This window comes from Protopterus annectens, chromosome 6.part0 (genome assembly GCF_019279795.1).
Source record: "Protopterus annectens isolate FY-2018-M chromosome 6.part0, PAN1.0, whole genome shotgun sequence".
In the NCBI taxonomy this organism is placed as follows: Eukaryota; Metazoa; Chordata; order Ceratodontiformes; family Protopteridae; genus Protopterus; species Protopterus annectens.
Window position 1 is genome coordinate 1772937062 of NC_056737.1, and position 27081 is coordinate 1772964142.

The following is a 27081-nucleotide window of genomic DNA, read 5'->3' on the forward strand; positions in this document are numbered from 1 at the left end:
ACGCCAGCACTGTTATCCACTGCTGCGCAGCCTGTCACCCCTGCCACCATGGCACCAACCTCAGATCCCAACACTGCTGACCCAGAAGAATGGAGAATTCATGCAGCCACAATTGCAGACCCTAAACCTGGCAGCCTGGCTTATTCCTTGACCTATCCTCAAGCTGCCAGCCTAAGCAAACAAGTCCTGGATGTTATACGTGAGGCCAGATGCCCCAGCACTAGAATATCCTATGCTAACAAGTGGAAAAGGTTTTGCACCTGGATCCAGGCTAAGGGAGCCAAAACAGCACATCCCTCCCTTCCTCTCATCCTGGATTACCTAGCAGACCTACTACACAGGGTCTATCCTTCTCTTCTATTAAAATTCATGCCTCTGCCATCTTTGCTCATTACAGCACAGAGCCACCTCTCTTCTCACACCCTCTCATCAAACAGTTCCTAAGAGGGGCTAACAACTTAAGGCCACCCAGAAAAAGCTCCTACCCCAGCTTAGGACCTTAACGTTGTGTTGGAAAAGCTCACCCTACCCCCGTTGAGCCCGCAGCGTCAGCAGAGTTAAAATTCCTCTCTTGGAAAACAGCCTTGTTTTTGGCCATCACTTCAGCTAGAAGAGTTTCAGAGCTACAAGCACACATGGCTGTAGAGCCCTTCATCATTTTCCATGCTGACAGGGTCTCCCTCGGGACTAACCCATCCTTCATGCCTAAAGTGGTGTCCAGTGTGGCTCTCAATCAGTCCATTCATTTGCCCACCTTTTTCCCTAACCTACAAAACAAGGGGGAAAGGATTCTGCACTCTCTAGATGTGCACAGACAGCACAGATTCTATCTGGATGGGGCTAAATCTTTTAGAAAAACTTACCAATTTCTAGTCCGCTTCACAGCAGGGGCAGAGGGCAAGGCCATATCCAAACAAGCAGTCTTCAAATGGATAGCACACTACATCCATATCTGCTACAAACAGCACGGGGAACTGCCCCCAAAGGGGATCAGGACGCATTCCACCAGGGCAACCTCCACCTCTGCAGTTTTTCTCAGAGGGGTCCCCACCAGAGACATCCTGGAGGCTGCAACATGGACTTCTGTTCATACCTTCACCAAGCATTACCACCTGCCTATCTTCTCCAAATCCAGGGCAGGCTTTGCCACCGCAGTCTTGCAGGACATCCTAGCCAGCCCCCAGTCTTCTTGACTGCCTCCACCCTTTTCTTCTTGACTGCCTCCACCCTTTTCTTCAGCTTTGGGAATCAACCCAAGTGTGATGACTGCAACAATGAAACATGAAGAACATAGTACAGTTGTGTACACTTACCATAAATGTAGAAGTTTGAGAGTATTCACTGTTGCAGTCCTTGTTTCTCACCCTCTATCACCCTTGTGTCTCTCTCTCTCTCCCTCTCTCCCTCTCTCCTTACAGGGAATTTTTGGTATTTAGTTTCTACTGGTGGTGTTCTTCCACCATAACCTAGCTCCCTATTTGGGGGCTCCTGACAGTTGGGACAAGAAAAACTGATGTAATGGCGTCGGCTGCCTGATTTTTTACCACTGACGATGTGAAGTCAGTCCCGGAGCAGCAGCAACCATTGCAGAAATACTAAGTTTCTGGTATTCGGGCCGACTGAGGGCTAACCCTGGCAGGATAACTCAAGTGTGATGACTGCAACAGTGAATACACTTGAACATCTACATTTATGATAAGTATACACAACTGTACTTTCTTGGTGAGTGCAGTACTAAACCGGCTTTACGGCCAGTTCTATTACCTTGTCTTTTCCTGACGAGTTATGGCTGACCAATCTTCTCTGGGGTTCAAGCAATGTATTTCTTGTGGGCATAAGATCCCCAACCAAGATGCCCACAAGGAGTGCGTCTACTGTGTAGGTGCTGATCACCTTAAGGCTTCCTGTGACATTTGTGCATCCTTTAACCTGCGTGCGCTCTCAGACAGATGCTACAAGCTTATATTAAGGAGTTTCCTTCCTTCTGCTTTTGAAGCTTAGAGCCCCACCATGGCTTCATCCTCTTCTTGTAAGGAATAGATGATAGCACACACAGTTCTCCTTACCAAAGGTCCAGTTTGCTAAACCACAGAAATCCAAATAAAAAGCACTGAACCACCAGGCTGATAGATAAAATGCCAGCTTCTTTAATAAAACAGCTTCTTTAATAAAACAACCTGTTTCTGTTGTTTTATTAAAGAGGCTGTTATTTTATCTTCTTCTAAGGAGGCTAAAAAGAGATCTCTCTCTACTTCCCCAAGAGATCTCTTGGAGACAAAAACTAAGTCAAAGAAAATTTCAGATTCAACATCCACAGATCCAAAGAAAACTACCTCCTTATTGGATCCACAGGCCTCCTTTGATCCGACAGAGGTAATTACACTGTCACCTCCTCTTTCCTTGGCTCAGGCATCAGATCCTAGGGCTCCGGATCTGAGAGCACGGAGCAAGTCCCCAACCCGTTTAGGAAAGTCTCCTTCACCTAATTTGAAGCATTCCAGACCTCCCTCATCAGCTTCTTCCAGAACCTGTAGAAGCTGGTCCGAGGCAGACATGGACTGGATGATGAGGAAGTTCCTCAAGGCCCAGATTCAGATGGCGGTAGTGTCAGCTCTTTCCCCGTTAGGTCATTGAGCTATCTGGCCCATACCATCAGAGCTCCTTCTCCAATCTGAATCTCACCTTTGAAGTTACAGGTTTCAAGACTCCCAAGAGGGTCAGATTCAGGGCCATAGAAAACCCCCCTTCCTAGACTCCGATGATGACCCCAGTCAGCCCTGTTCCTATTCTTTTGGATTGGAGCAGATCTTGGACCAGAGACGTCGGCACCAGGTACAGCAGAATGGGGCTGGCTTTTTCTTTGTTGCAGCCGTCTCTTCCCCTGCCTTGACAGGTTGGGTCTGATTCCCTTTTGGAGACCATGAATCCGGAGTGATTCTTGACCATCTTCCCTTCATTGCTTCAGCTCCGAGGGAGGCTGAGAGGACTTCTTCAGGTCCATCTGCTTTCCAGCTAGTGGATAGGGTATTCTCCTGTAGTGGAGAACTGTCATCACACGTCCTACATCCTAGCCTTGTATCCCCCTTGGGTCATGGTCTTGAGCCTACTCATTCTGTTCTGAGCCAGCCTGCTCCAAGCAGTCTCCAAGATCTTCCTGACCAGGAAGGATCCTCCTCTTCTGATACTTTTCCCGAGTACCCTGCAGAAGAAGTCCCTGGAAGAAGACGTGGAAAAAGAGGCACATAGACTCCCCAATGGAGTCATTAATCAAAGACACTGACTTTGATGAGGGAGAAGGATCCCCTCGATCCCCACGTGATGATGTCTCCTTCAGAGACATTCTAGAGATCCTGAAGCAGAAGGGTGGATGACCTCTTTGATCTGGTTTTCTGCCGGGCATGTAAGGAACTGGATACCATCAAGCCCATTCCTAAATGCCCCGATAGGCTTCTGGTCCCACAATGTGACAGGAAACACTGGAGTAAGGGTTCTGTAGTTGGTGCCATTGTGGTGGTGGTGGCCACTAAGAACTGGCAGAGGAGAGTGCCAGTGTCCATCCATCTAACAAGGAGTCTAGAGAGTTGGACAGGTTCGGAAAACACATTTATGTCCACGCCACTTTTGTGCTCCGGTCGTTAAATTATCTAGCTCATTTTACCCGACTTCAGAGAGAGCTAATCAAGGAGCTCTCAGCTTCTGTCACTGAGTCCATGCCTATGGATGAGCTTAAAATTTCTCCCAAGCTGGCCCCTCTGTCATCCATTGCTAACTCCTTGATCGCACCAAAAATGCACCTCTCTAGAACAACGTCAAATTTCAAAGTAAACCTCAGGTCAGGAACACGAAGTTCAAAAAATTTCTGCTTTTAATCCACAGACTTAAAATACAGTCAAAAGTTGCTTTTAATCCACAGACTCAAAAATCAGTAAGCGCTTTCATCCAACTCTGACATCCTCAGACTGAATAATATAGTAAAATACTGCTAACTTAAAATACTACTAAAACAAACACATGACCATTTAATTATGATGTAACTTCCTCTTTTTTTAAATATGCAACAAAATCAGACGATCATTCATTCCAGGTGGATAGCACGCATTCAGTTTAATTTGCCAAACATATTCCTTCCACCCGAGCTCATCTTCAGCATCAAATCTATTGAGCACATTTATCACTTCGTCTACACAATAAACTTGAAATTCACTTGACAACTTGCATTATTTTTATAATGTTTACCAAAAGCATTTTTTTTCATCTTTCACAGATACTGCATATTTATGCTCATAAATGTGTCTATTTAATTCTCTAGTTGTCCGCCCCACATAAAATGAATTGCAGGATATACATATGCCTAAATAAACAATAAATCTCGATTTGTAGCTATATTTTCCTTGTATTGTTTATCACATGCCCTCCCACTATTAGTTGTTTAACATCTGTCATCAAGGTGTTACACATATTACAATTTAAACACTTATACATTCCTGTATTAATAACCCTATTCTGTGTGGGTAGAGAAATGGGGGGGTTAATCTGCCTTGAAATAAATTTTTAAAACTTCGTCTCTTTTTCTGTACAAATAATGGTCTATCTCCTACAACTTTCATCATCTCTGCATCTGAATTAAATAATTTCCAGTTATTAATAGCAATATTTTTAATGGAAAAAGTATCTATGCTGTTTTCTATCTGCATTGACATCACAAAGTCAAGTTTGTTTTTATTAACATTTTCAGACACTTTTAGCTTGTGTCTGTTACATCAACTTTCTTCTAGAGCTTCTGCTACTACTTTCTTAGGATACCCTCTACTCACAAAATAAAGCCTCACTTTCTCTGACAAAATCACTTTCCTTGTCAGTTAACCTATCAACACTTTTCATTGGACTCTTAACTATATTATTTTTAGTTTTGTTTAGATGTAAACTATTGTAATGCGGATGTTCATCGTGTTACCCTGTTGCAGTCATCGCACTTGGGTTATCCTGTCGTCAGGCGGTCCCGCAGTCGGCCGGAATTCCAAAGTCTTGGTCTGGCGTCGGTTGCTGTCACTTCTTCCCTGACGTCAGTGCGCCAGGGGTATATATAATGCATCCGACGCCATTTTCTCCAGTCTTTCTTGCCACGTGGTGCCCGAAGCAGAAGCAGTTCGCAAGTGCCGGTCGGCCGACTCCTGAGATTTTCGAAGTCGAATTTCAGATCCAAAGTCTTCAATAAAGCTAAGTACCCCTTTGGGGAAACTTTTCTTGCCTCAGACCGATGTCAGAAAAAGTTAATAATTGTATTTCTTGTGGGAAGCAAATACCTCATAAGGATTTTCACTCTTACTGCATACCTTGCCTAGGCCCAGACCACGACGTCACTGGTTGTCGTTTTTGTGCTAGGTTTAATAAGCGTACTATAAAAAGACGCTTTGATTTTGCACAACACTATTTCGGTAGAAAATTTAACTACACAATGCCGTCGGAGCAACCGACTACCGGCGTGCACAAAAAACGCAAGGATAAGGACAGGCAGCCTAGGCCCAAGCCAGACTCCGAGGCTTCGGCTGGACCGGTCTCCGGTTCACCGGTCTTCAGTGAGGCTCCGACGCAGCCCCTGACTACCGCAGATTTGGAACCCGAGACCGCTTCAGAGCTTTTGGCGGAGAGCGCAAGGCCGACGCAGCCATTTTGTTCAGCCCCTACCGACGACTCTGCAGAAAGAGATGTCGGTGCTGCAGAAACACCTTCGGTTTCTGAAGGCGTCTTCAGACCGACGACACTTACCATAAAAGCGTATCCTAAGCTTAAGACTCCTATTAAACCTAAATAGACTGCACTGCAGTCTCCAGTTCGAGGCCCCATGCCTAAGAAGCAGATGCTTAAAATGGCTGAAGATTTGATCTCTTTAATCAGGGGTTCCCAATCCCCACCTGACAAAAGGCCTAGACAAGAGGAAGATTATGCCTCCTCTGATCAAGTGTCTATTTCCTCAGGTTCCTCTGAGGACCAGGTTTACTCCTTCTCCCCTTATGAAGATTCTGATGCTGAGGATTCTATTCCCTCAGCTTCTCCTCCTGAAGACTACTCCTTTGGGGAAACTTTACACACTATGAGGGAACATTTTCACTGGGAAGGTCAGGACTACTCTGACTCAAAGAAAAGGCACAGAGAGTTTATTTTACTCCCCCAGCACAGACCACTTGCCATCCCCCCAGTTTTAGACATTGTGGATGATGTTTACTTAGAATCTAGTTTGAACCCAGATTCTCTGCCTCCTGCTCCAGCCAAACCAGACAGATACTATAGAGTGCCTGTTTCACACAAATTCCTTTATAAAAGTCCTGTTGCTGATCCAGAGACCATCTCCCAGGGTCCCAAAGGGGTTAAAGATTCTATGGCAAAAAATCCTGTACCCTCTGAAAGGGACTCCAGAGCACTAAACAGGTGGGGGAAAAAGGTTTACACCTCAGCCACTCTAGCTATGAGAGCACTAAATTGCCAATTTCACATGCTAAAATATCAGCAATTTCTCATGTCTCAGCTAAAACAAAAAATGAGCACACTCCCTCAACAGTCTGAATTGAAAGAAATGCAAGATCTGTTGCATGCAGCTGAACAGGTGGGCAAACGTACTTTACAATGTGGTTTTGATTCTTTGGAGGCTTCCTGCAGAGCAGCTGTCACTGGGTCTGTTATACGTAGACATGCTTGGTTAAAGGAACAAACTCTGCCTGATCATGTTAAAGCAAAGCTTCTAGATGCTCCCTTACAGCAGGGTGTTCTATTTGGAGTTAAGGCAGAAGAAGTCTTAAAGAAAATGGAGGATAAGGCAAAATCTATGCAGTCAAAGATTTTCTACAGGTACAGCCCCCTTGCTTCAGCAGAAATTGGCCAACTAAAAATTGGTCCTTTCCAGCTACCGACAGACTACAGAGGGGTAAATACAGACGTCCAAGAGGCAGAGGACAACCACAAGCCCAATGCAAACCTCGACAATGGGGCACTGCAACACAGAAGGGAGGAGAAGACAGGCCCCAATCCACCAGAAGGCAAACTCAATGACTTGCACCTCATCTGGCCAAGCAGCAGTCTCTTGGCAGCTCCCTTGGGAGGAAAACTCGCACTTTTTTCAGACAACTGGCACATTGTCACAAAGGAAAAATGGGCCCTAGACATAATTTCACGAGGATACAGATTCCATTTCCACACCTTGCCAATGAAAAGAGGAATGCCAAACCTGCCACAAAATCAATGGGCAGAGGCACAAAAACAAATTACAGCTCTCATGGATATGAGAGCCATTCAACTGGTACCTACACGAGAGCAAGGTCAAGGATTTTACTCAAGACTCTTTCTAGTCCCCAGAAAGGACAATGCCTGGAGACCAATTCTGGACCTTTCAATTCTAAACACCTTCTTACAAGTACCCAAATTCAAGATGCTAACACTACAGCAGCTTCTTTCCATGTTGGGCAAGAAAGCATGGCTAGTAACGTTGGACCTCAAGGAGGCATACCTGCATGTCCCTATCAGACAAAGTTGCAGAAGATACCTCCCTTTCATTGCAGGTTCAACCCATTACCAATTCTCTGCACTGCCCTTTGGCTTATCTACTGCACCCAGGGTCTTCACAAAATGCCTCCACCAGTAATTGCATACTGCAGACAGAGGAATTCAAATATACCCATACCTGGACAACTGCCTCATTCAAGCAGAAAGCAAGGACATCCTCTTACAACATCTGGCTTTTGTAAAACATCTTTTAAGTTGCCTGGGGTACACAGTAAATGAAAAGAAATCAAAACTAGTACCCTCACAAAATATGACATTCCTGGGTGCCAGCTTGAATGCAACGGCCCAGAAGGCTTATCTGACGCCAGACAAACAACTACAACTGACTCAATATTTCAAAACAATGGCAACAAAGACCCTACTCCCTGCAAGAAAAAATCTGCAGGCCTTGGGCTTCATGGCATCTTGCATACTACTAATACCATTTGCAAAGCTGCATATGAGGAAATTACAGTGGTACCTAAAAAGTGTATGGTCTCAACACAACCACAGCTTGGACACAATGATATCTTTCATTCCATGCCTACAACAGGAATTTCTATGGTGCTCACAGCCATGTCACCTCAACAAGGGTCAGCCTTTCACCTTGCCCCCAGCCAGGCAAGCTATGACAACAGATGCATCGGACTACGCCTGGGGGGCACACATGGCAGGACAGTGCGTTCAAGGCGTATGGACTGCAGATCAAAGAAATCTGCACATCAATCAAAAAGAGATGCTAGCTGTTCAGAATGCTCTGACAGCCTTCAAGAACCTATTACATCCAGGACAACTTACAATAAGGACGGACAACACCACAGTAATGTGGTACATAAACAAACAAGGAGGTACACACTCTTACCCCCTATGCAGACAAGTAATGACCTTGTGGAACACAGCACTGGCTTACCAATTTCAGTTACAAGCTCAATTCCTGCCAGGAAAAAAGAACACATTGGCAGACGACCTCAGCAGAAACATCATGGATCCCCACGAGTGGAAGCTGGATCCACAAGTATTTGCAATGATAACTCAAAAATGGGGCCTTCCAGACATAGACCTGTTTGCCAGCCCCCAAAACTATCAGCTAACAAAATTTTGTACAAGGACACTTCACCATCAAGCTTGGAAAGTGGACGCACTCTCATTCAGTTGGAAAAACCTGACAGTATATGCCTTCCCTCCATTGCCTCAACTCACAAAGGTGCTGTTGAAAATCAGAAAGGAGAGACCACGACTGATACTCATAGCCCCAGACTGGCCACGCCAACACTGGTACCCACTATTAAGGAATATGGCCCAAGGCCCACCTTGGATTTTGCCACAAATTGCTCATTTGCTCACACAGCAAAACAATCAGATTCTACACAGCCAGCTCAAAAACTTAAATCTGGCTGCATGGCAAATCAACTAAGTATCCAGCCAGCTCCTCTTTCACAAGTAGTTATGGAGGTTCTTCTGGAAGCTAGGAGGCCCAGCACCAGGAAGGCCTACTCGGACAAATGGAAAAGATTTTGCGCCTGGAACCAAGCTAATGGCCAAAACACACTTCAGTGTCACATGCCTCAAATTCTACAGTATTTAATTGAGATGTTGCACAAAGGACTTTCCTTTTCTTCCATTAAAATCCATGCATCAGCTATTTCAGCCCACTACAACACGGATCCACCCTTATTTTCACATCCACTTCTAAGGCAGTTCCTCAGAGGGGCAAAAAACATAAGACCCCCCAGGAGAGCACCTACACCAACATGGGACCTCAATTTTGTTCTGGAAAAACTTACGCTACCTCCCTTTGAACCAGCTTTCTCTGCAGATCTACAGTTTCTATCATGGAAGACTGCCCTGCTGCTAGCACTTCAGCTAGAAGAGTCTCAGAGCTTCAGGCACTAATGGCAGTGGAACCTTTCCTCATTTTCCATCAAGACAGAGCTTCTCTACGTACTAATCCTTCCTTCATGCCTAAGGTGGTTTCCAGTGTGGCTTTAAATCAAACCATCCACTTGCCCACCTTTTTCCTAAATCCACAGAACAAAGGAGAAAGACTCCTGCATTCCTTGGACATTCACAGGCAACTTCATTACTAATGGATAAAACTAAGGTTTTCAGGAAATCTGACCAGCTCTTTGTATCCTATGCTACAGCTTCACAAGGGAAAGCTATATCTAAACAAACCATTTCCAAATGGATAGGACATTTCATTCGTTTTTGCTATACCCATCATGGAAAACCAGTTCCTGCTACCATTAGGCCCCACTCTACCAGGGCAACAGCTACATCTACAGCCTTCCTCAGGGGGGGTTCCAACCAAGGAGATTTTGGAAGCTGCAACTTGGAGTTCAGTACACACCTTTACCAAACACTACCACTTACCACTTTACTCTAAGACTAGAGCTGGCTTCACCACTGCAGTTCTGCAGGGCCTTCTAGCCTCCTCTAACCCTCTATGAATCCTCCACCCATCCTTAGCTTCGGGGTTCTACCCAAGTGTGATGACTGCAGCAGGGTAACACGATGAATATAGTACAGTTTTGTACCTACCATAAATGTAGATGTTCGAGTGTACACCCTGCTACAGTCCAGGTTACCCCCCCCCTCCATCCCCTCTGATCTAACTGACTAAATCTCTACAAAACCTTCCTGACGTATTTGCTTATAGCTAGAGGGATTTTGTGTTTGTGCTAAAAACTTCATAAATTGGTACTAATTACTGACCACCTTTTTGGGGGCACCTGACATCTGGGGCAAGAAAAATTGAAGAAAATGGCGTTGGATGCATAATATATACCCCTGGCGCACTGACGTCAGGGAAGAAGCGACAGCAACCGACGCCGGACCAAGACTTTGGAATTCCGGCCGACTGCAGGACCGCCTGATGACAGGATAACCCAAGTGTGATGACTGCAGCAGGGTGTACACTCGAACATCTACATTTATGGTAGGTACAAAACTGTACTATATGCATTATTTTGAAACTTTTTTTATATATAGAGGTGCATAGACCCCCATCTTCCTTATAAATATTTAAATCCAAATAGTTGATACTCAATTTGTCACAGGCTAATGTAAATTTTAAACAAGAGCATACCTCATTTAAATACTTAAGAAATAGATCAATACCATCCCCTCTCCAAACAAGAAAAACGTCATCAATAAAACGTTTGTAGAATGTCATATTACACTTTTATATACTTTCATAAATATGAACACTCTCCCATCCCTGCATAAAAATATTTGCATAGCTCGGGGCCATTGCTGCCCCCATAGGTACACCATTCGTTTGTTTATATAGCTCACCATTAAATTCGAAGAAATTATAGATTAAAATTAAATCTAATATTTCCATTATAAGCCCCACTGTATCATGTTCAAACCTAAATATTTCCATTCCAGCATCGTTGGGAATAACAGTATATAATGACTTATGTCAAGTTTAACAAGATAATCATTTTAGTCTATTTCTAGCTCCCTTATTTTATTTTTAAAATCAAAGGAGTCTTTTATATATGCATCATTGTCTACCACCATTTTTTGTAAGTGTTCATCTACATAGATGGCACGTGCTTCTGTTTTACTTCCACTGCTACTTACTATTGGGCGTATAGGTGGTTTATCTAAATTTTTGTGGATTTTTGGCTGCCCAAATATATGACTAATTTTTGGAGCTGGAACCACCAAAAAAATCCCTAATTTGCTTCGTAATTCGCCCTGTCAAAAAATTCTTCAATTTGGCCATCTATGAACAAATACTGTATTTTAATTTCTTTCAACACCACCTTACTATAAAACGCTTGGTCTGACAACATTTCATTCATAGTTTGCACATATACATTCCTATCTAAAACTACTAAAGCATTACCCTTATCAGCTTTCGTTACTAAAACAGTTTCATTATTCAACAAATCATCTAACATTTCTTTGTACAGGATTCATATTAAAATATTTATAAGCAGGTTTACTATTGAACATTTCTGTAATTTGCTGCTCAAATAACATTTGGAACAATTCAAGTTTTTTTTTCAAAGGCGGGTTATATGTACTAGGCTTAACAAAACATAAAGGTTCCTGAACCTTGTTAGGAAATAAACATTTAAAGTTTAATTTCCTCACATAGTCCCTAAGTGCATTAATGGTATTGCACTTACCAGCACTTTTGGCAGGTACAAAGTTCCATCCTTTTTTGCAACACATGACACAATTCTTCATTTAAAGTAATGCCAGATAAATTAACTATAACAAAAGCAGAATCAACAGTACCTTGCAGACTCAGCGCTTGTTGTATTGTCTCTTGTTGTTCCGCTGCATATTCTTATGAGGAACTGCTGCTATTTCTGCCCAAATTCTGCTGTCTTTCCCATTGCATTGATAAACCCTCACCTGATTTTGTCGTTTTGAAAATCCTGCTTAGCTTTTTCCAACAAACTATTGTCTTTTTCTTTGGTATTAATAGTCACAGTTGTTTCTTCATTAGAAGTACTAGCAGCTTCACTTCTGTGTGCTAACCTTTTAGATTTTCTTGGGCCATTTTCTCCCACTGATACTGCCTCCGTTTCAGTTCTCTCATTTGTTGCTGACATCATTGCTGACATACTAGCTCTGCCTTGAACTGCAGCTGGTCTTTTTTTCATTCACAACTTCATAATCTGCTTTATCTCTCAAATATTTACCAGTTTTACGTTTCTTTAACACCTCATTCTCTTTATTCAGTTTATCTTGAATCAAACCCAGCTTAGACTCAAAATTATCAGAAGTCAGTGAATCTTTCAGCTTAAAGAAAGCTACTCTAATGTTCTTGTTTAAATCTTCCATTTTCTTTTTGTTAAACTCCAGCAACAATTCAACATATTGTAAGCCAGTTCGTTGATTTAGTTCCACCCATTTGTTTAGAAACTCAGGGGGATAATTACACCCAGCTGGCATTACTGACACTCTCAAGCCCTTCGGCACTCGTTGTAATTTTAAACAACAGTCAAAATAAGCATTGTCCCACTGCAACCTTTTTAATTTAAGCAGCTCTTTTTCTAACTGCCCAAACATTTCACTATAGTTAACAGTAGGAATTGTTGAAAAGTTATTAGATTGTAATCCATCAAACGGATTTGATGGAGGCGCCAACCAACCATTAAGTGCCTCATCAAATCTCTGAAAAGTTCCCCCTTTGTTGGTAGCAGGGGAAACGCTGATGCAGTATAACACTTCATTATTCCTTCTTGATTAAGAACAATGGAACCATTAGATGTATCCATTAATATACCTCCTTGGGTAAGAGTTAAAAAACTTGAACTTCCTTGCCCTTCCATGTAAAAAACCAGCACCAAAAACGCACCTCTCTAGAACAACATAAAATTTCAAAGTAAACCACAGGTCAGGAACACAAAGTTCAAAAAAGTTCTGCTTTTAATCCACAGACTTAAAATACAGTAAAAAGTTGCTTTTAATCCACAGACTCAAAAATCAGAAAGCGCTTTCATCCAACTCGGACTTCCTCATACTGAATAATATAGTAAAATATTGCTAACTTAAAACACTACTAAAACAAACACATGACCATTTAATTATGATGTAACTTCCTCTTTTTTAAATATGCAACAAAATCAGACCTATCATTCATTCCAGGTGGATAGCATGCATTCAGTTTAATTTGCCAAACATATTCCTTCCACCCAAGCTCATCTTCAGCATCAAATCTATTGTGCACATTTATCACTTCGTCTGCACAATAAACTTGAAATTCACTTGACAACTTGCATTATTTTTATAATGTTTACCAAAAGCATTTTTTTCATCTTTTACAGATACTGCATATTTATGCTCATACATGCGTGTATTTAATTCTCTACATTATAAAAATAATGCAAGTTGTCAAGTGAATTTCAAGTTTATTGTGTTAGACAAAGTGATAAATGTGCACAATAGATTTGATGCTGAAGATGAGCTCGGGTGGAAGGAATATGTTTGGCAAATTAAACTGAATGCATGCTATCCACCTGGAATGAATGATGGGTCTGATTTTGTTGCATATTTAAAAAAGAGGAAGTTACATCATAATTAAATGGTCATGTGTTTGTTTTAGTAGTATTTTAAGTTAGTAGTATTTTACTGTAGTATTCAGTCTGAGGAAGTTCGAGTTGGATGAAAGCGCTTACTGATTTTTGAGTCTGTGGATTAAAAGCAACTTTTTACTGTATTTTAAGTCTGTGGATTAAAAGCAGAAATTTTTTGAACTTCGTGTTCCTGACCTGTGGTTTACTTTGTAACTCATTGATGAGGCTAATTTCCGATACAGTGGAAGGTACCTCACTGGCTGCTGTTTCAGGCCTATCTGTAAGGAGTCACTTCTGGATGAACCCTTTAAGCTGCCCTTTATTAATGCCCCTTTTGATGGCTCATCACTGTTTGGGCCTTCTGTTAGAGATGCACTGACCTGCAGTGAAAATGATGGGAAGACCCTTACTGCCATGGAAATCAAGTTTTCCACGCCTCAGAGGTCCTTTGTGAGGAATCAGTGTGGAGACGAGGAAATGTGGTTCCGCAAATCCTAGGGGCCTTTCTAGGACCCGTGCGAAGAGCCCTCCTCCATAGTCAGATGGGGAGGGTTTAATGGTTGTGACATCGTCCTAGAGGCAGAGGGGTCTGCAGAAACAGGGCTTCAGAAACGCATTCCCTGACAAGCCCTATCAGCGCCTCTGAAGCTCTGCCTGGCTGTCCATCTCTGGAGGCAGGTGGGGATCACCTTTCCGTGCACCCAGAAGCTTGCACACACTTGACAAACAATTCATGAGTGCTAAAAGTAATATCCAGAGGTTACTACATTCCTTTTTTCCTCTCCTCTCCAAACAACAAGAAGAAGCTCCCTGATGTGCCACCCAGTCAGAGGGCGCAGGCAGCTCAAGAAATTCAAAAATTGCTGCAAAAAAAAAGTCATCCAAGTGGTCCCTTCTGAATAAAGAGAATTCGGAACTTATTCTCACTTTTTTTGGTGCTGAAAAAGACAGGGGACCAAAGACCCATAACTGGATCTAAGAAGTTTGAATCTTTTATGCAAAGAATTCAAGGTTATGAATGGTTATGGTTCAGTCCATTCTGCTTCTGTTACGCAAGGACAATTGGATGTGTTGAGTAGATCTCAAGGATGCGTGCTATCATATCAGAATAGACAGGCGCTCCAGGAGATGCATGCACTTTCGGCTGGGAGCCAATCGCTTTAAGCTCAGAGCACTGCCCTTTGGACTCACCACAGCCCCATGGGTGTTCACCAAATGCATGGCAGTCGTAGCAGCTCACAATGAGACTCAAAGGATTCTGGGTGTTTCATACTTAGACAATTGGCTCCTCACCGCTGCCATGATGCATCAACTTCTGCAAGCTAGAGATCATCTGATTCAGATCTCACACTCCGTGGGCATCACCATAAATGTGGACAAGTCTAATCTGACTCCTATGCAGAACTTGGAATTCATAGGAACACAGTTAAACATGAGGACTTAAATAGCTTCTCTTCCCAGTCACTGCATTGCGACACTGAGGAATCAAGTCCGGGAACTATTATCCCACCCGTCCCCTCCTGCACATCTAGTCTTAAGCTCTTGGTTTGATGTCAGTAGTGATCTTGTTAGTTCCTCTGGCAAGGTTCTTTATGCAAATCCTTCAGTGGACATTAGCAGTTCAGTGGTCTGTACTCTGCCAACCTCTATCTGTTCCTATCAGACTGGCACCAATCTGCAAGTATCATATTCATTGGTGGTTTCAGTCAGAGACCTCTTTTTAGGCAGATCCTTCTCTCTTCCCCCTCCAATAGCCACAGTGACCACGGATGCTTCCCAGGTGGTGTGTTTGTGTGTGTGTGGGGGGGCATTCCAACGGAAAGATGGCCTTAAGGCATGTGGTTCCCTGTGGAGACCAGGATGCATATCAGTGTCCTTGACATGAAAGCAGTTCTTCTAATGTTGCAAGCCTTTCAGGATGCTCTACCTTCGGGGACCATTACAGTTCATACCAACAACATGTCTGTAGTCTGGTACATCAGTAAATGAGGAGGAAACTGTTCATATCCTTTGTGCAGTGAGGCCATGAGTGTGTGGGAATGGCAATATCTTCTGACTGCTTTCTGGTTGCAACTCACATTCCCGGGAAAACCAACTAGCTGGTGGACACAAACACAGCAGATCTATCCTGATTCTGCATGAGTAGTCTTGTCAGTCAGTGGCAAACATGATCTTCAACTGCTAGGGTCAGCCTTGCTGCAACCTTTTTACCTTTCCCATCAACAACAAGTGCAACAAGTTCTTTGCTCTGATCCCCCCACCGGGGCAGTGCCCAAAGGATGCTGTGACCTCCCCCCCTGGGGCTCCTTTATGCCTACCCCCTCTTCCACTGATCCTGAAATTCCTTCATAAAGCAAGCAGGCTGAAGAGCTGAGTCATCCTTATTGACCCCTTCTGGCCTCTACAGATATGGTTCCCCTTCCCCTGGTCTCATCTAATATATTCTTCATGGATACTGGAGCAAAGACAGGACTTCCTCTGTCAGGATTGCAACACCACAATCTTCATGCCGTCAAGCCAGTCGCATGGTTTCTCCACTTCCAATCATAGTGAGACAGTCCATGCTCTCTTCCCTGGTCTGTAGCATCATCTTAGCCTTACAAAAGATTTCAGCAAAGAAAGTCTACAAAGGTAAGTGGAACATGTTTGTTGTTTGGGGTGTGAGTAAAAATATTGGCCCTTTTTCAACTCCTGTCTCAGATATTTTGCATTTTCTTAGTACCCTGTTTAAGGAAGAAGCAAGTTTTTCTACCATTAAGTTTCAACTAGCTGCAGTTTCTAATTTTCATAGAGTTAGCCAGTCTCATTCCTGGTCTGCCTTTAGATTATACAGAGCATTTATGAAAGATATCTTCTTGCTGAGACCTCCAACTAAAGACCCTTTCTGACCTTGCGGCCTAACTGTCATGCTGCAGAGTTTGACCCAATGACCTTTCGAGCCAGTTGTCACATGAAATTTTGTCATGGAAGACCATCTTTTTAGTAGCCATTACCTCAGCGAAAAGAATTTCTGAACTACATGCGTTATCTTCAAATCTCCATACATAATCTTTCATAAAGGTAGGGTTTCACTATGTACAAATCCCTTCTTTATGCCTGAAGTAGCCACGGAAAGCAATATTAATCAGTCTCTTCAGTTACAAGTATTTTTTCCCAATTTTTCTAACATAGAAGAATACATTCTAGATCTCCTTGATGTTCATAGAAAACTATGATTTTTGTATGCATAGAACAAAACAGCACAGGAAGTCAGACCAAGTGTTTATAGCCTTTTCTGCCAAACAAGTTAGGTTGAGCGGTGTCAAGAATCACACTGGTGAAATGGGTTACTGTACTGGCTGTATCGCCTTCATTTATTCTCAGAGAGGCCTAGATTTACTTCGACCTATAAGAGTGCATTCTACTAGATGTATAACTGCTACTTCTACTTTTTCATCCAGGATCTCCATTGATGATATTTGTGCAGCAGCTGCATGGTCAAACAGTCACACCTTTGTTGCGCACTATAAATTGGATATTGCATCTAGAAGGGCTTCTTTTGGCTTGACGGTTTTCTGACTCATCTTTCCATGAGGGCCACCCAGGAGTCAAGTAGCTGGGGAGTCTGACCCAATTGTGAGGAAGAATGAAGAGGACCTCATCAGATTAGGAAGTTGTGTCTTACCGTAACAGGCATCTGTGTTGTCCATCTTCATTCTTCTTCACTTTTCCACCCAACAGTCGTCTTGCCTTATGCTTCTAGAGGATCTAAGGAAGATTGCAGGACATTTGTGTCCCAAGTCTGAGCTCTGTTATACCTTTTCTCTTTATCCTATCCTTGTTAACTAATGGCGAAGCAGCAAACTCCATCTGAGGTTCTGGGGTTGATGTAGTGCATTATTGGTAAAGGAAGGCACTCCAGAGTTTGGTCCAAGTCTGAAAAATGTGTCCGAGCTAAATCCAAGGGTCAGATCCGAGACCCAGATGTGGGGAAGAATGAAGATGAACAGCACAGATGCCAAGTTATGGTAAGATATAACTTCTTGTTTAGCAGTATAATTTTGGTATCGAGTATGAATGGAAATCACAGCAGAAGTAGATAAAAATCAGACAGCAACTGAATGTACCAAAAATAAAATATATATATATATATATATATATATATATATATATATAAGAAGGATCAGATGAGAAAGAAAAAAATGTGGAAAACTCATAAATATTATGGCAAGTACAGAGATTTAATTTTATTTACATTTGTTTACCAGGGTAGTGCACTAATCAATATTGACTAATTTCAGGCTCAGCTCTGGATCTCTCCATCTCCTAGAACAACCACATGTCAATCAGGATTTGACACAGCAATGGTTAAGGACAGTTAAATTGAAACCAAAAGGTGAAAGGTTAGTGGTGGCCCAGAGTAGTGGACTATGTACACATTAGTTTACAAATTCCACTGAACATGCAGGAGAAACAGACAGACACAGGTTCTGTATAAAAGAATTAGAAACAGTTGCACATCTTGTTGCAGGGTGCCCGTCATGGCCATGGGCCTGTATACTGAAAGGCACAATGATTTGACAAGACTGTTGCATTGGAAATTCTGCAAATACTGCAGTACTGAAGTAGAGAAGCATTGGGAATGTGAACCCCAAAGCATTGTAGAGAAATGGCAAGGTTTTATCACATGATATCATCCATTACCAGCACTTCAAAAATAGACGAGAGAAAAACAGCTATAGTAGTCCATGAGTAGTAGGAGCAACAGGTCTGATAAAGAACTTACAGTTGTAATTAGATATGCTACCAACATGTGTAACTCTTGTGTAACTCTTATGAAGTGCAGAAAGAATCCGTTCTGGGTGCATTGCAGGTGCTGTGAAGAGCACTTTTGGCTAACATCAAAGATTGAACCAATACTAATTTCATGAACTTTAATTACACCTTCACTTAGGGATGGAGTCCATTCTCTTCATGTTATCAGAAACCAAAAAGACTTGGAGAAAATAAGCAGAGGCAACCCTCTCTGTGTGTTGTGTTTGTTCTAAACTCCTCCATGACAGCTTGCTCTTAGCCTTTTGTGCCATGAAAGACCGTTGCCTCATTAATTTCCTACACCTTTGTAAAACCAGTAGTTTCTCAGATACCACTGTGGAAGATTTGCATCTCTTTCAGCAAATAAAAAATGCAGTTTGGTGTGATAGATTAGTTTACCAAAACATGCCATATCTGTTAAGTAAATTTCCATTACACATTATCAGAGCGGTACCCTTTCCACATTTAAAATAATTCTCAACAATTGGATGGGGGTCAACACATTTTCCCATAGTCTGCCCTGTGTTACTATACTAGAAGTTGGAGGAAACTCTTGAATATGAATATTGGTTAGGCTCAAATGGTCAGTAGACCAATTGTTTGGTATTTACTTAAAAAGTTGAGTGACCCAGTATTGTTCTGTTGCTATTTTCATTCTGAATAACAAGTTTTTTCCTTGAAGTGGTTGTCTTGTGTATTGTATGCATTTTGCTTAACTTATTAATTAGAATTTTTTTTTCTAGTGGGGCTGTACTACTGTTTCAACAACCTCTCGGATGCCAGAATCTTCATTATCATGTATGGTGTGACCAGCATGTACTTCTCGGCTGTTATGGTAAGAAATGGTGCCTGCTTTATATGCATCTAAGTATGTATGCATTTTTGTTTTATATATTTATTGAAGATTTTGTTTATTTTGAGGGGAGCTGGATTAGGGTGAGACAGCAGATGTCGTTATGCAGTTGTGGGCTGTACCACAGTAAGAAAAAGTAATTTGGTTTGTATTTAGAAGTAGGAAAGTTATCTGTACTGAAAACTCTATTTATGTAACAAGGATATGTAAATGAAGATTGTCTGTAGTGCTGATGTATGTGATGTAATGACTCCTGTTTAAGCATTTTGCCATGTACTTTACAGTTCAGCTCCACACACACACACACACACACACACACACATACGCACGCACACACACACACACACACACACCTTTTTACTTTGCCGTATATTTTTCAGGTCAGCTCCACACATACATTTCTTTTTAAACAGTTGTGGCTGAAATATCTGAAGAACCAGTCTACCTGAGAGACGAGAAGACATTTAACATGTAAAAGCATGAGCCAAAAAAGCTAAGGCATCATAGTGAATGGATGAAATGGAGTGCAGCACATCAGAAGAGATATGAGTCTGTTTTGTAGCAGTAGAAGTGTATTTAGCAAGTAAAAGTAAACCATATGCTGGTGTTTCTCACCTATTTATTGCTTAAAAGCTAGCTAGTAGCTTGGATTGCTTATCTGTATATAATGGTACAGGTGTGTATTGTGAAGTCTAGTTGGTGACAGATAGATGGAGGGTTTGACTCCTATTGTAAATCAACTCTGAAACATGGCTGACAGGGGCTATGACTCTTGTATCCACTCCATTCTCCCCAAATAAATTAACCAAGTCTTAAAATTTGATTGCCACCAGGAGTATTGTCTGAGTTTTACAGCTGTACTAAACAAATTGAAGTGTTAAGGACATAAAAATATCGATCATTTAACTCACCAATGCAGCTTGGTCTTGAGTTTGCAGAAAATACACACTGTTGCCCTTACTGTGGGTCTACAAAATCAACATCTAAGAAGAGGCTTCACACTGAAGAATCCTCCTGAACAGATCCCTTTCTTGCCACTTTCCCTGGTGATTAGTGCCTTCCACCTGTCACTTGCTCACAGCAGCTGTGCTTCAGACAAGATCATTACACACACACACACACACACACACACACACACACACACACACACACACACTAAATTTATGGGAGGCTATTAAAATTCTCCATCATTACAGTGTTGTGTCTTAGCCCAAGGTAGTAAACTGCCAATGGGATACATGCAAATTACCTCTTTAGAACATACCAGTATTTCAGTTACATGGCTTCTGAATGCCTGTTAATTTTACTTTGCTTTACTAGTACATTCACTTCATGAAAGACCCATTCATACTAGATTCTTCACTGTGTAATGCCGTAAACCTTCTGTAATGGAGGCCCATGGGTTATGGTTTCTCTGTGAGACATTTTTACCCTTTGGTTTGGGATATTCTGCAGTCACCTAAATATTTACAGACATCAGGCTTAGTTTAAAGCTCTGAGTTTCCAAAGTAAGGCCAAACGTTGTACTGACAAGCTAATGAAAAAAGAGTGAAACGTGGCATGTTTGCGGCTACTGGGGTTTGGCTTTATTGTCCTGAACACACTAGTAAAGACTTAGTCAATACTAAAAAGTCATTATTCAGAAGCCATGTTGCTGAAATATTGGTATGTTTTTAAGATGATCATTTGCATGTATCCAGTAGGCCTCCACTACAGGAATAAGGTATTGCACAGTGAAGACTCTAGTTTGGATGTGTCTTGTTATTTTTACAAAAAGCTGAAAATTGAGATAGACAGGAAAATAGTGGAACAAGTGAAACAGTTTAACAACTTCATATGTCTGAGAGGGGTGATTGAGGAGAAGGGAAATCTGAATGAGAAGTTCAAAGCTAAAATAAAAGGGGCTGTAGCCAGCTGGCACAGAATGTCAGGGGTAGTTTTTGACAGAAGAATGTCAAATAGGCTTTAAAGTAACTATACAAAGCAGTGGTGCAGCCATTACTTATGTGTATTGCAGAAACCTGGGCAGTAAAGGCAGAACAGTTGATGAAGCTAGAGGTGGTAGAGATGATGTGCCTGAGACTGGTAGTAGGATCCACACTGTGGGACAGATGAAATGATGACATCAGAATAGAAGTTGCAGTAGCTCCAGTTGCAGGGAAGGTCAAAGAGAGCAGGTTATAGTGGTTTGGGCATATGTGCCGGAAAGCAGAAGATGATTTGATAAAGATTTGGTAGAGACTGGAAGAAGGCAAGAGGAAACGGTGTCCAATAAAAAGATGGACGGATTGCATGAGAGAAGGCCTGCGACAGTCAGGCATGACTGCTAAACATGGTGGGAGAGTGACATAGTCAGGAAATCCTTCTATATGGCACACCTCATCACTAAGGGTTTTTCATCCAGAAAAAAGGAAGTCATTGTCCCACTGTACTCATCCCTCATTAGACCCATTATAGAATACAACGTCCCATTTGGTATGCACCTCTCAAGACATCTGCAACAACTGGAAAGGCCACAGAAATACCTCACTAAAAGAATCACATGCCTAAAGCAGATGCCCTGTGCTGATCGTCTAAAAAAAAAAAAACTCCAGCTATACTCTGTCGCATATTGTCTACTCAAAGGCGATCTCTGCTTAACATACAAGACCATGTCAAACCCAGAGCTGTTGGACATGCTACACTTAAAATCCCAATCCCTCAGAGCCTCATGCTCCAAGGATCTAAACCTTGTCATCACAATGAACAAAACAGACTGGAGGGATAGGTTCCTGACCCAGAGACTCCCCAGACTCTGGAATAGACTGCCCATACATGTCAAGCAGAGTACCTCTTTGGCCCTCTTCAGAAGGAACCTTCACGATTGGATGGGAGATAGGAAATTCACCCCGGGGATCACGTCAGTTGCCCTGCTAGACAGGGGTCCAGGGAACTAAATATTGTGGGAAGAAATAGCCAGGGAATTGTTATGGCTAGGCTTGTATAGGCCCTAGGGCCAATAGCCTAGTACCAACCTATGAACCTAGAATCGAGAGAGGATATGACAGTAGTATGACACTCCAACCCATGGAGAAAATGGCAGAAAAACAGGGTTGATAACAATGGTGAAGTTGATGCTGTTAAAGGTTGGAAGAAAAATTAAATAACATTGCTTTGTACTATTAATAGATGCATAAGTAACATAGCAGTATCAGTTTTGCAGTATTTGAAGTTAGATTACCAAAGGTAGAGTTAAAACATTTGAATTAAGATAACTTTTTGGTACCAGTTATAATGGTTAATGTGATGGTGGAATACTGTGGAAATTAACTGTGGTATTATGCAAGGACTGTATCAGATCACATTAGTGCCTAATCCAGGTCCTGTTAATTTTCCGTGCCCACACACTTTGAGTCAGCTATGTGGCTCAAGATAAATACTGTTCAATGATTCTTCATTATTACCCAAATAATATCCAAACAGCAGCTCGTGCATTAACAAGCTTCAGTATTTATAGCATTATATTATTGAATGCTTAGACTCCAATTAAGAGATTTAGATAACTAGTTATTAGAAATTCAAGCTTCCAGTATTCAGACATGCTAATTATGTATGTTATCTGTAACCTATTGAAGTATTTTAACAAGTTAATTGTTTCATAGTATGGGAGTTGCATTAACTTTCAAAAGAACACTAAAGTAGCAGATAACATGCACATGATCCATATTTTCCGCTATTCTAATCTTCATGATTATGTAGATGGTCTCAGCATGAGGAAGAAACTGTAGCCCCTTTATTATAGTCATTGTAGGCTGAATCCTTACTCTTTCCTAGAGATAGCTTCCTGACATTTATTAATTTGTAGGCTGTCACAACTGCTTGGTATCAAAACTATACTTCCGTCACTTACTGAAGTATGAATAAAAAAATGTAATGCCCTTCTCCTTGGTTACTGTTCACTTCAGTTCCAGTACTTTTACACTCCAGCCCATATCCTTACTTCTGTAGTGAGATCTTTACATTACATCTTGTCAGTGAATTGCGTCTCTGCAATGATCAGTCTTCTGGAGTATGCTTTAGATAATATTTAATCAGGTTTCTGTTTTTAATGTTTTTCAGACAGACGTTAAGAAACCTCACGCACCATCTTTCTCCTGCTGCATTACTACAGTCTTCCTTTTTCTGTTCGACTCTTGCTGTTTCTTCCATTCCTCTTCCACTTCCACCAAACTTGCAGTCACTCAGGTTTACACTCCCTATGCAGTCAGTTTCTGTTACTTCACAAAATTAATTTACTGACATCTCTTTTAACTATGCCATTACTTTCACAGCAATGGCAAAAGTCAGGACTCCTTCCATAGGCACAGCTGGAAAGGAAGCCTATATTTCAGTTTGCGTCTGTTGCACTTATTAATAGCATCCACTGACTGCATTCTCTGCTGAAATGTTGTAACTGAGTAGTCATGATCCCTTTTACACTTAACATACTACTGTAAATTTTTCTGCTTGGAGACCGTCATTTTTGTAGCCTTATTTACTCACGAAAAAATTTAATTATTCTGAATGTACAAGGAAAGAGGAGAGACAGACAGCCTCTTTGAACACTGAAAGACTTTTCCTATGCCTTGCAGAGTTTGTTAACCCAGGTTGAGGGAAGTCCAATGTCTTGCTGAACGCCAGGGCATATGGCTTGTGCTCTAGACATCAAACAAACATTTGGTGGGAGCTTGAATTTTAGGTATGAGATGGCTCTCTTAAGGAATATGGGCAATCCCATTACTGTGTGTGGTACTGACTTGTCTTGACCATGTGCTGCCATTGCTAAGCAAACTTGTAGAAGCTGCATTCCTGTCACTTAAAGTTGGTGAGCATACATTGTACATTTGTCTCAGGGCAAGAGAATATGTGAGCTTACTGTATTTTCTAGTGGTGGTCTAGGGATTCCCTCCCTGGGAGGCTGAGGACCTGGAAACCATTGCAGTGGAGATGGACAAGGGCACTGAGTCCTTTCCACAGGACCCCTCAGTTAGACTTGCCTTAAAATTCATGAAGTACTTCTGTGGTCTTGTATTCTCACCCCCCCCCCCAATTCTTTTTACCCATAGATGTCTAATGCATATCCAAGGAGGAGGGCAGAGAAGCCCCCTGGGCCAATGCACTTGTGGATTCTAGTTTTAAGGATGCCATTATTGGAGTCTTTAAGAACCCAGATTCTTTTTTGTGGCCTTAGAGGAAGTGGTCACCCTTTATAAGCCCTTGGATGAGCCGAGCTTCCTATAGCTGACTTTTGCCTGAGCTCGTTGGTCCTCCGTAGGTCACATAGACCACATAATTTTACCATCTTGCCGTCAGGTAAAGTTGAAAGACCTGCACAGGTGTGGTAATGCTGTACGTTTCTCTGTCATGTTGAGGCTTATGTTCCTCAGCTGCTTCAGTCATTTTTCCAAGTGCCAGACCTTCCTAGGGGATTAAGTTTGGAACAGCTTGCTGGCCTGTCTGACTATGGTCTTGAGGAAGAATTAATGAAGAGACTGTAACTTCAACAGTAAACAACAGTGTAGCCATACTGCAATCCCACTACAGCTCCAAAACACCAGACTATGCAGAAAATTTACCAGCAACTCTCTTCATGGAAAAACTACTGTAATAAATGACTAAGTTGGGGCTCAGTTCTGACAGTAGTTCACATTTATGTCACATCTATGAATGAAGCTTCAAGAATACAAACTGCTAGCTTTTACAAGTAATTCTACTTATGAAGGTAGAAGTACAGTGTAATGTATAACCAGTGCTAAACTCTTGCATCAGTACACAGTCTTCCACAGCTGCAAAGGGGGATTGCAAGACTAAGGTTCCAAACCAAACTTAACAAAATACAAGCAGATAACTGTTTTGGCTAGAAAATTAGTTGGGGTAGAAAATTACTAACAAAGTATCACCACACAGATGCAACTTAAAATATTTAAGCAGAATTGAAACACAATCTTTTTTCCTTCCCTTTTGATGAAAAGCTTATTTCTCACAACTTTTTTTTTTGCTCACAAAAACTTGATTCTTTTTCATGAAGAGACATTAAATATTCTGTTATAATAATATAATGATAAAAGAGCAGAAAATTATTAACAGTGTATCACCACACAGATGCAACTTATTTAAGAAAGCTTTTTTCCTTTTGATGAAAAGCTTATTTCTCACACTTCTGGGGTTTCTCCTATTGTGTAACCTTTTTTTGTGAGCAAAAAAAAACTTTATTCTTTTCATGAAGAGACGATAAATATTCAGTTATTATAATAATGATAAAAGAATAAATAACCAAAGGACAAACATACTCAAACCATGTGCAGTATATACAAGGCCTGTGCTCAATATTAGAGCTCCAAAAAAGATTCTTTTCTTTTTTTTTAATCATCAGAGGGAATATTTTGTTGAAAAAAGTCAACAAGAGATCACTTTTGTCCAAGGATTATTGTTAAATGGTGTAGGATGAATCCCGAGTTATTTCTTAAGGTAGCTTCTCTTAGAAAAGGATAAGACATCTTCAAAAAGTGGTAATGTAGTTTGTTTCCATTTATATTTTTCCTTGCTACCACAAGAATAGTCCATAGCAGAAAGAGATTATCCTTTTTCAACTCATGTCCATCATTTACATTAACTAAGATTAAAGATGAAAATGTGTCTGAGAATGTTTTAAAAAAATCATCAATATTGAGAAGTACAGTTAAAAAAAACATGTATCCAATCAGCATTACATTATTGCAAACATCTCCAATTGTGTCCATCATTGTTTCTATTAATTTTCACCATTTTATTTGGGGTTAGGCATGCTTTGTGTAGAAATTTCCATGTAAATATGTGCCAGTAATGTGACCAAAGAAAAATGTTTAATGGATGATAATATTTGAGCCTTATTAAAAATGAGGCATGACCCAGTGTGATATGGTTCCAAAATTAACATTTAACTTTATCTAGTATTTTATATATATTTTATAAAGTTTTGAAATTACATTTTTAATTTTTTGTTTTATTATATATAATTTCATAAAAGAAATGTATAAATTTGGGATTTTCTTTAAACTGTGAGTGAGAGACAAACATAGTTTTTGTTTGTATTTTCACGCTTTGTAATAACAATTGGGGGGTCTAAATCGTATTCTATAATAAATTGTGGGATATCTTTTAATTTTTTTAAAGCAATGTTACCAAACAACAAAATTCTTGGTTTCCCAAATAGTGAATGCGTGACTATGAGTTTTGTTTAAAAAGTTTCTGGTGATACTAAAGGGAACTAAAGAATGAAACAGATTTTAACATCTACACTAGAGAGAATTGTATTTTTAAATCTCTTAAGTATAAAGTATAAATAAGTAGAGGTTGTAGAAGGGAGATGTATGAAATTACAAAGATAATGCCAAAATAATTTTTCTTGATTTAGTTGAATTGGAGTTACCCAATTTGTCATTATTACTTTTAAGAGTTAAGTGTAATGTTTTCCAATTAAAACTATAATTCTTATCCACCCAGTTTAAAATAATTTTAAAAATTGATGCTTTAATATAAATATTAGTATCTGGAAAATTAACTCCTCCAAGAACCTTTCGTCAGATATGATGAGATAATGCTGTTGTAGGTTTGTTAGGAAAACAAAGGAATTTTAATAATTGTTTAAAATGTAATGTTTATCTGGAAAAAGAGACAGGGCATTAATTATATTCAAAACCTTAAGTAAAAGAATCATCTTTATTCACTGGCATCTACCTTCAAAAAATAAACTTGTTCTAATATCAAATGTATGTAGGAAATTATCACAATTGACCAATATTGTTTAATCTATGGACTTCAATAAAGTGATACCCAAGTATTCACATAAAGGGACTTGTT

At 40.9% G+C, this 27081-nt stretch overlaps 1 protein-coding gene across 1 annotated transcript in view; it reads left to right on the forward strand.

Moving 5' to 3' along the window:
- STT3A (STT3 oligosaccharyltransferase complex catalytic subunit A) overlaps window positions 1-27081 on the forward strand; it is a 696810-nt gene that overhangs the window by 368060 nt on the left and 301669 nt on the right. Inside the window, exon 11 of the mRNA XM_044075147.1 lies at window positions 19115-19206. Within this exon, the coding sequence (XP_043931082.1) occupies window positions 19115-19206 (92 nt within the window). The remainder of the gene's footprint in view (window positions 1-19114; window positions 19207-27081) is intronic.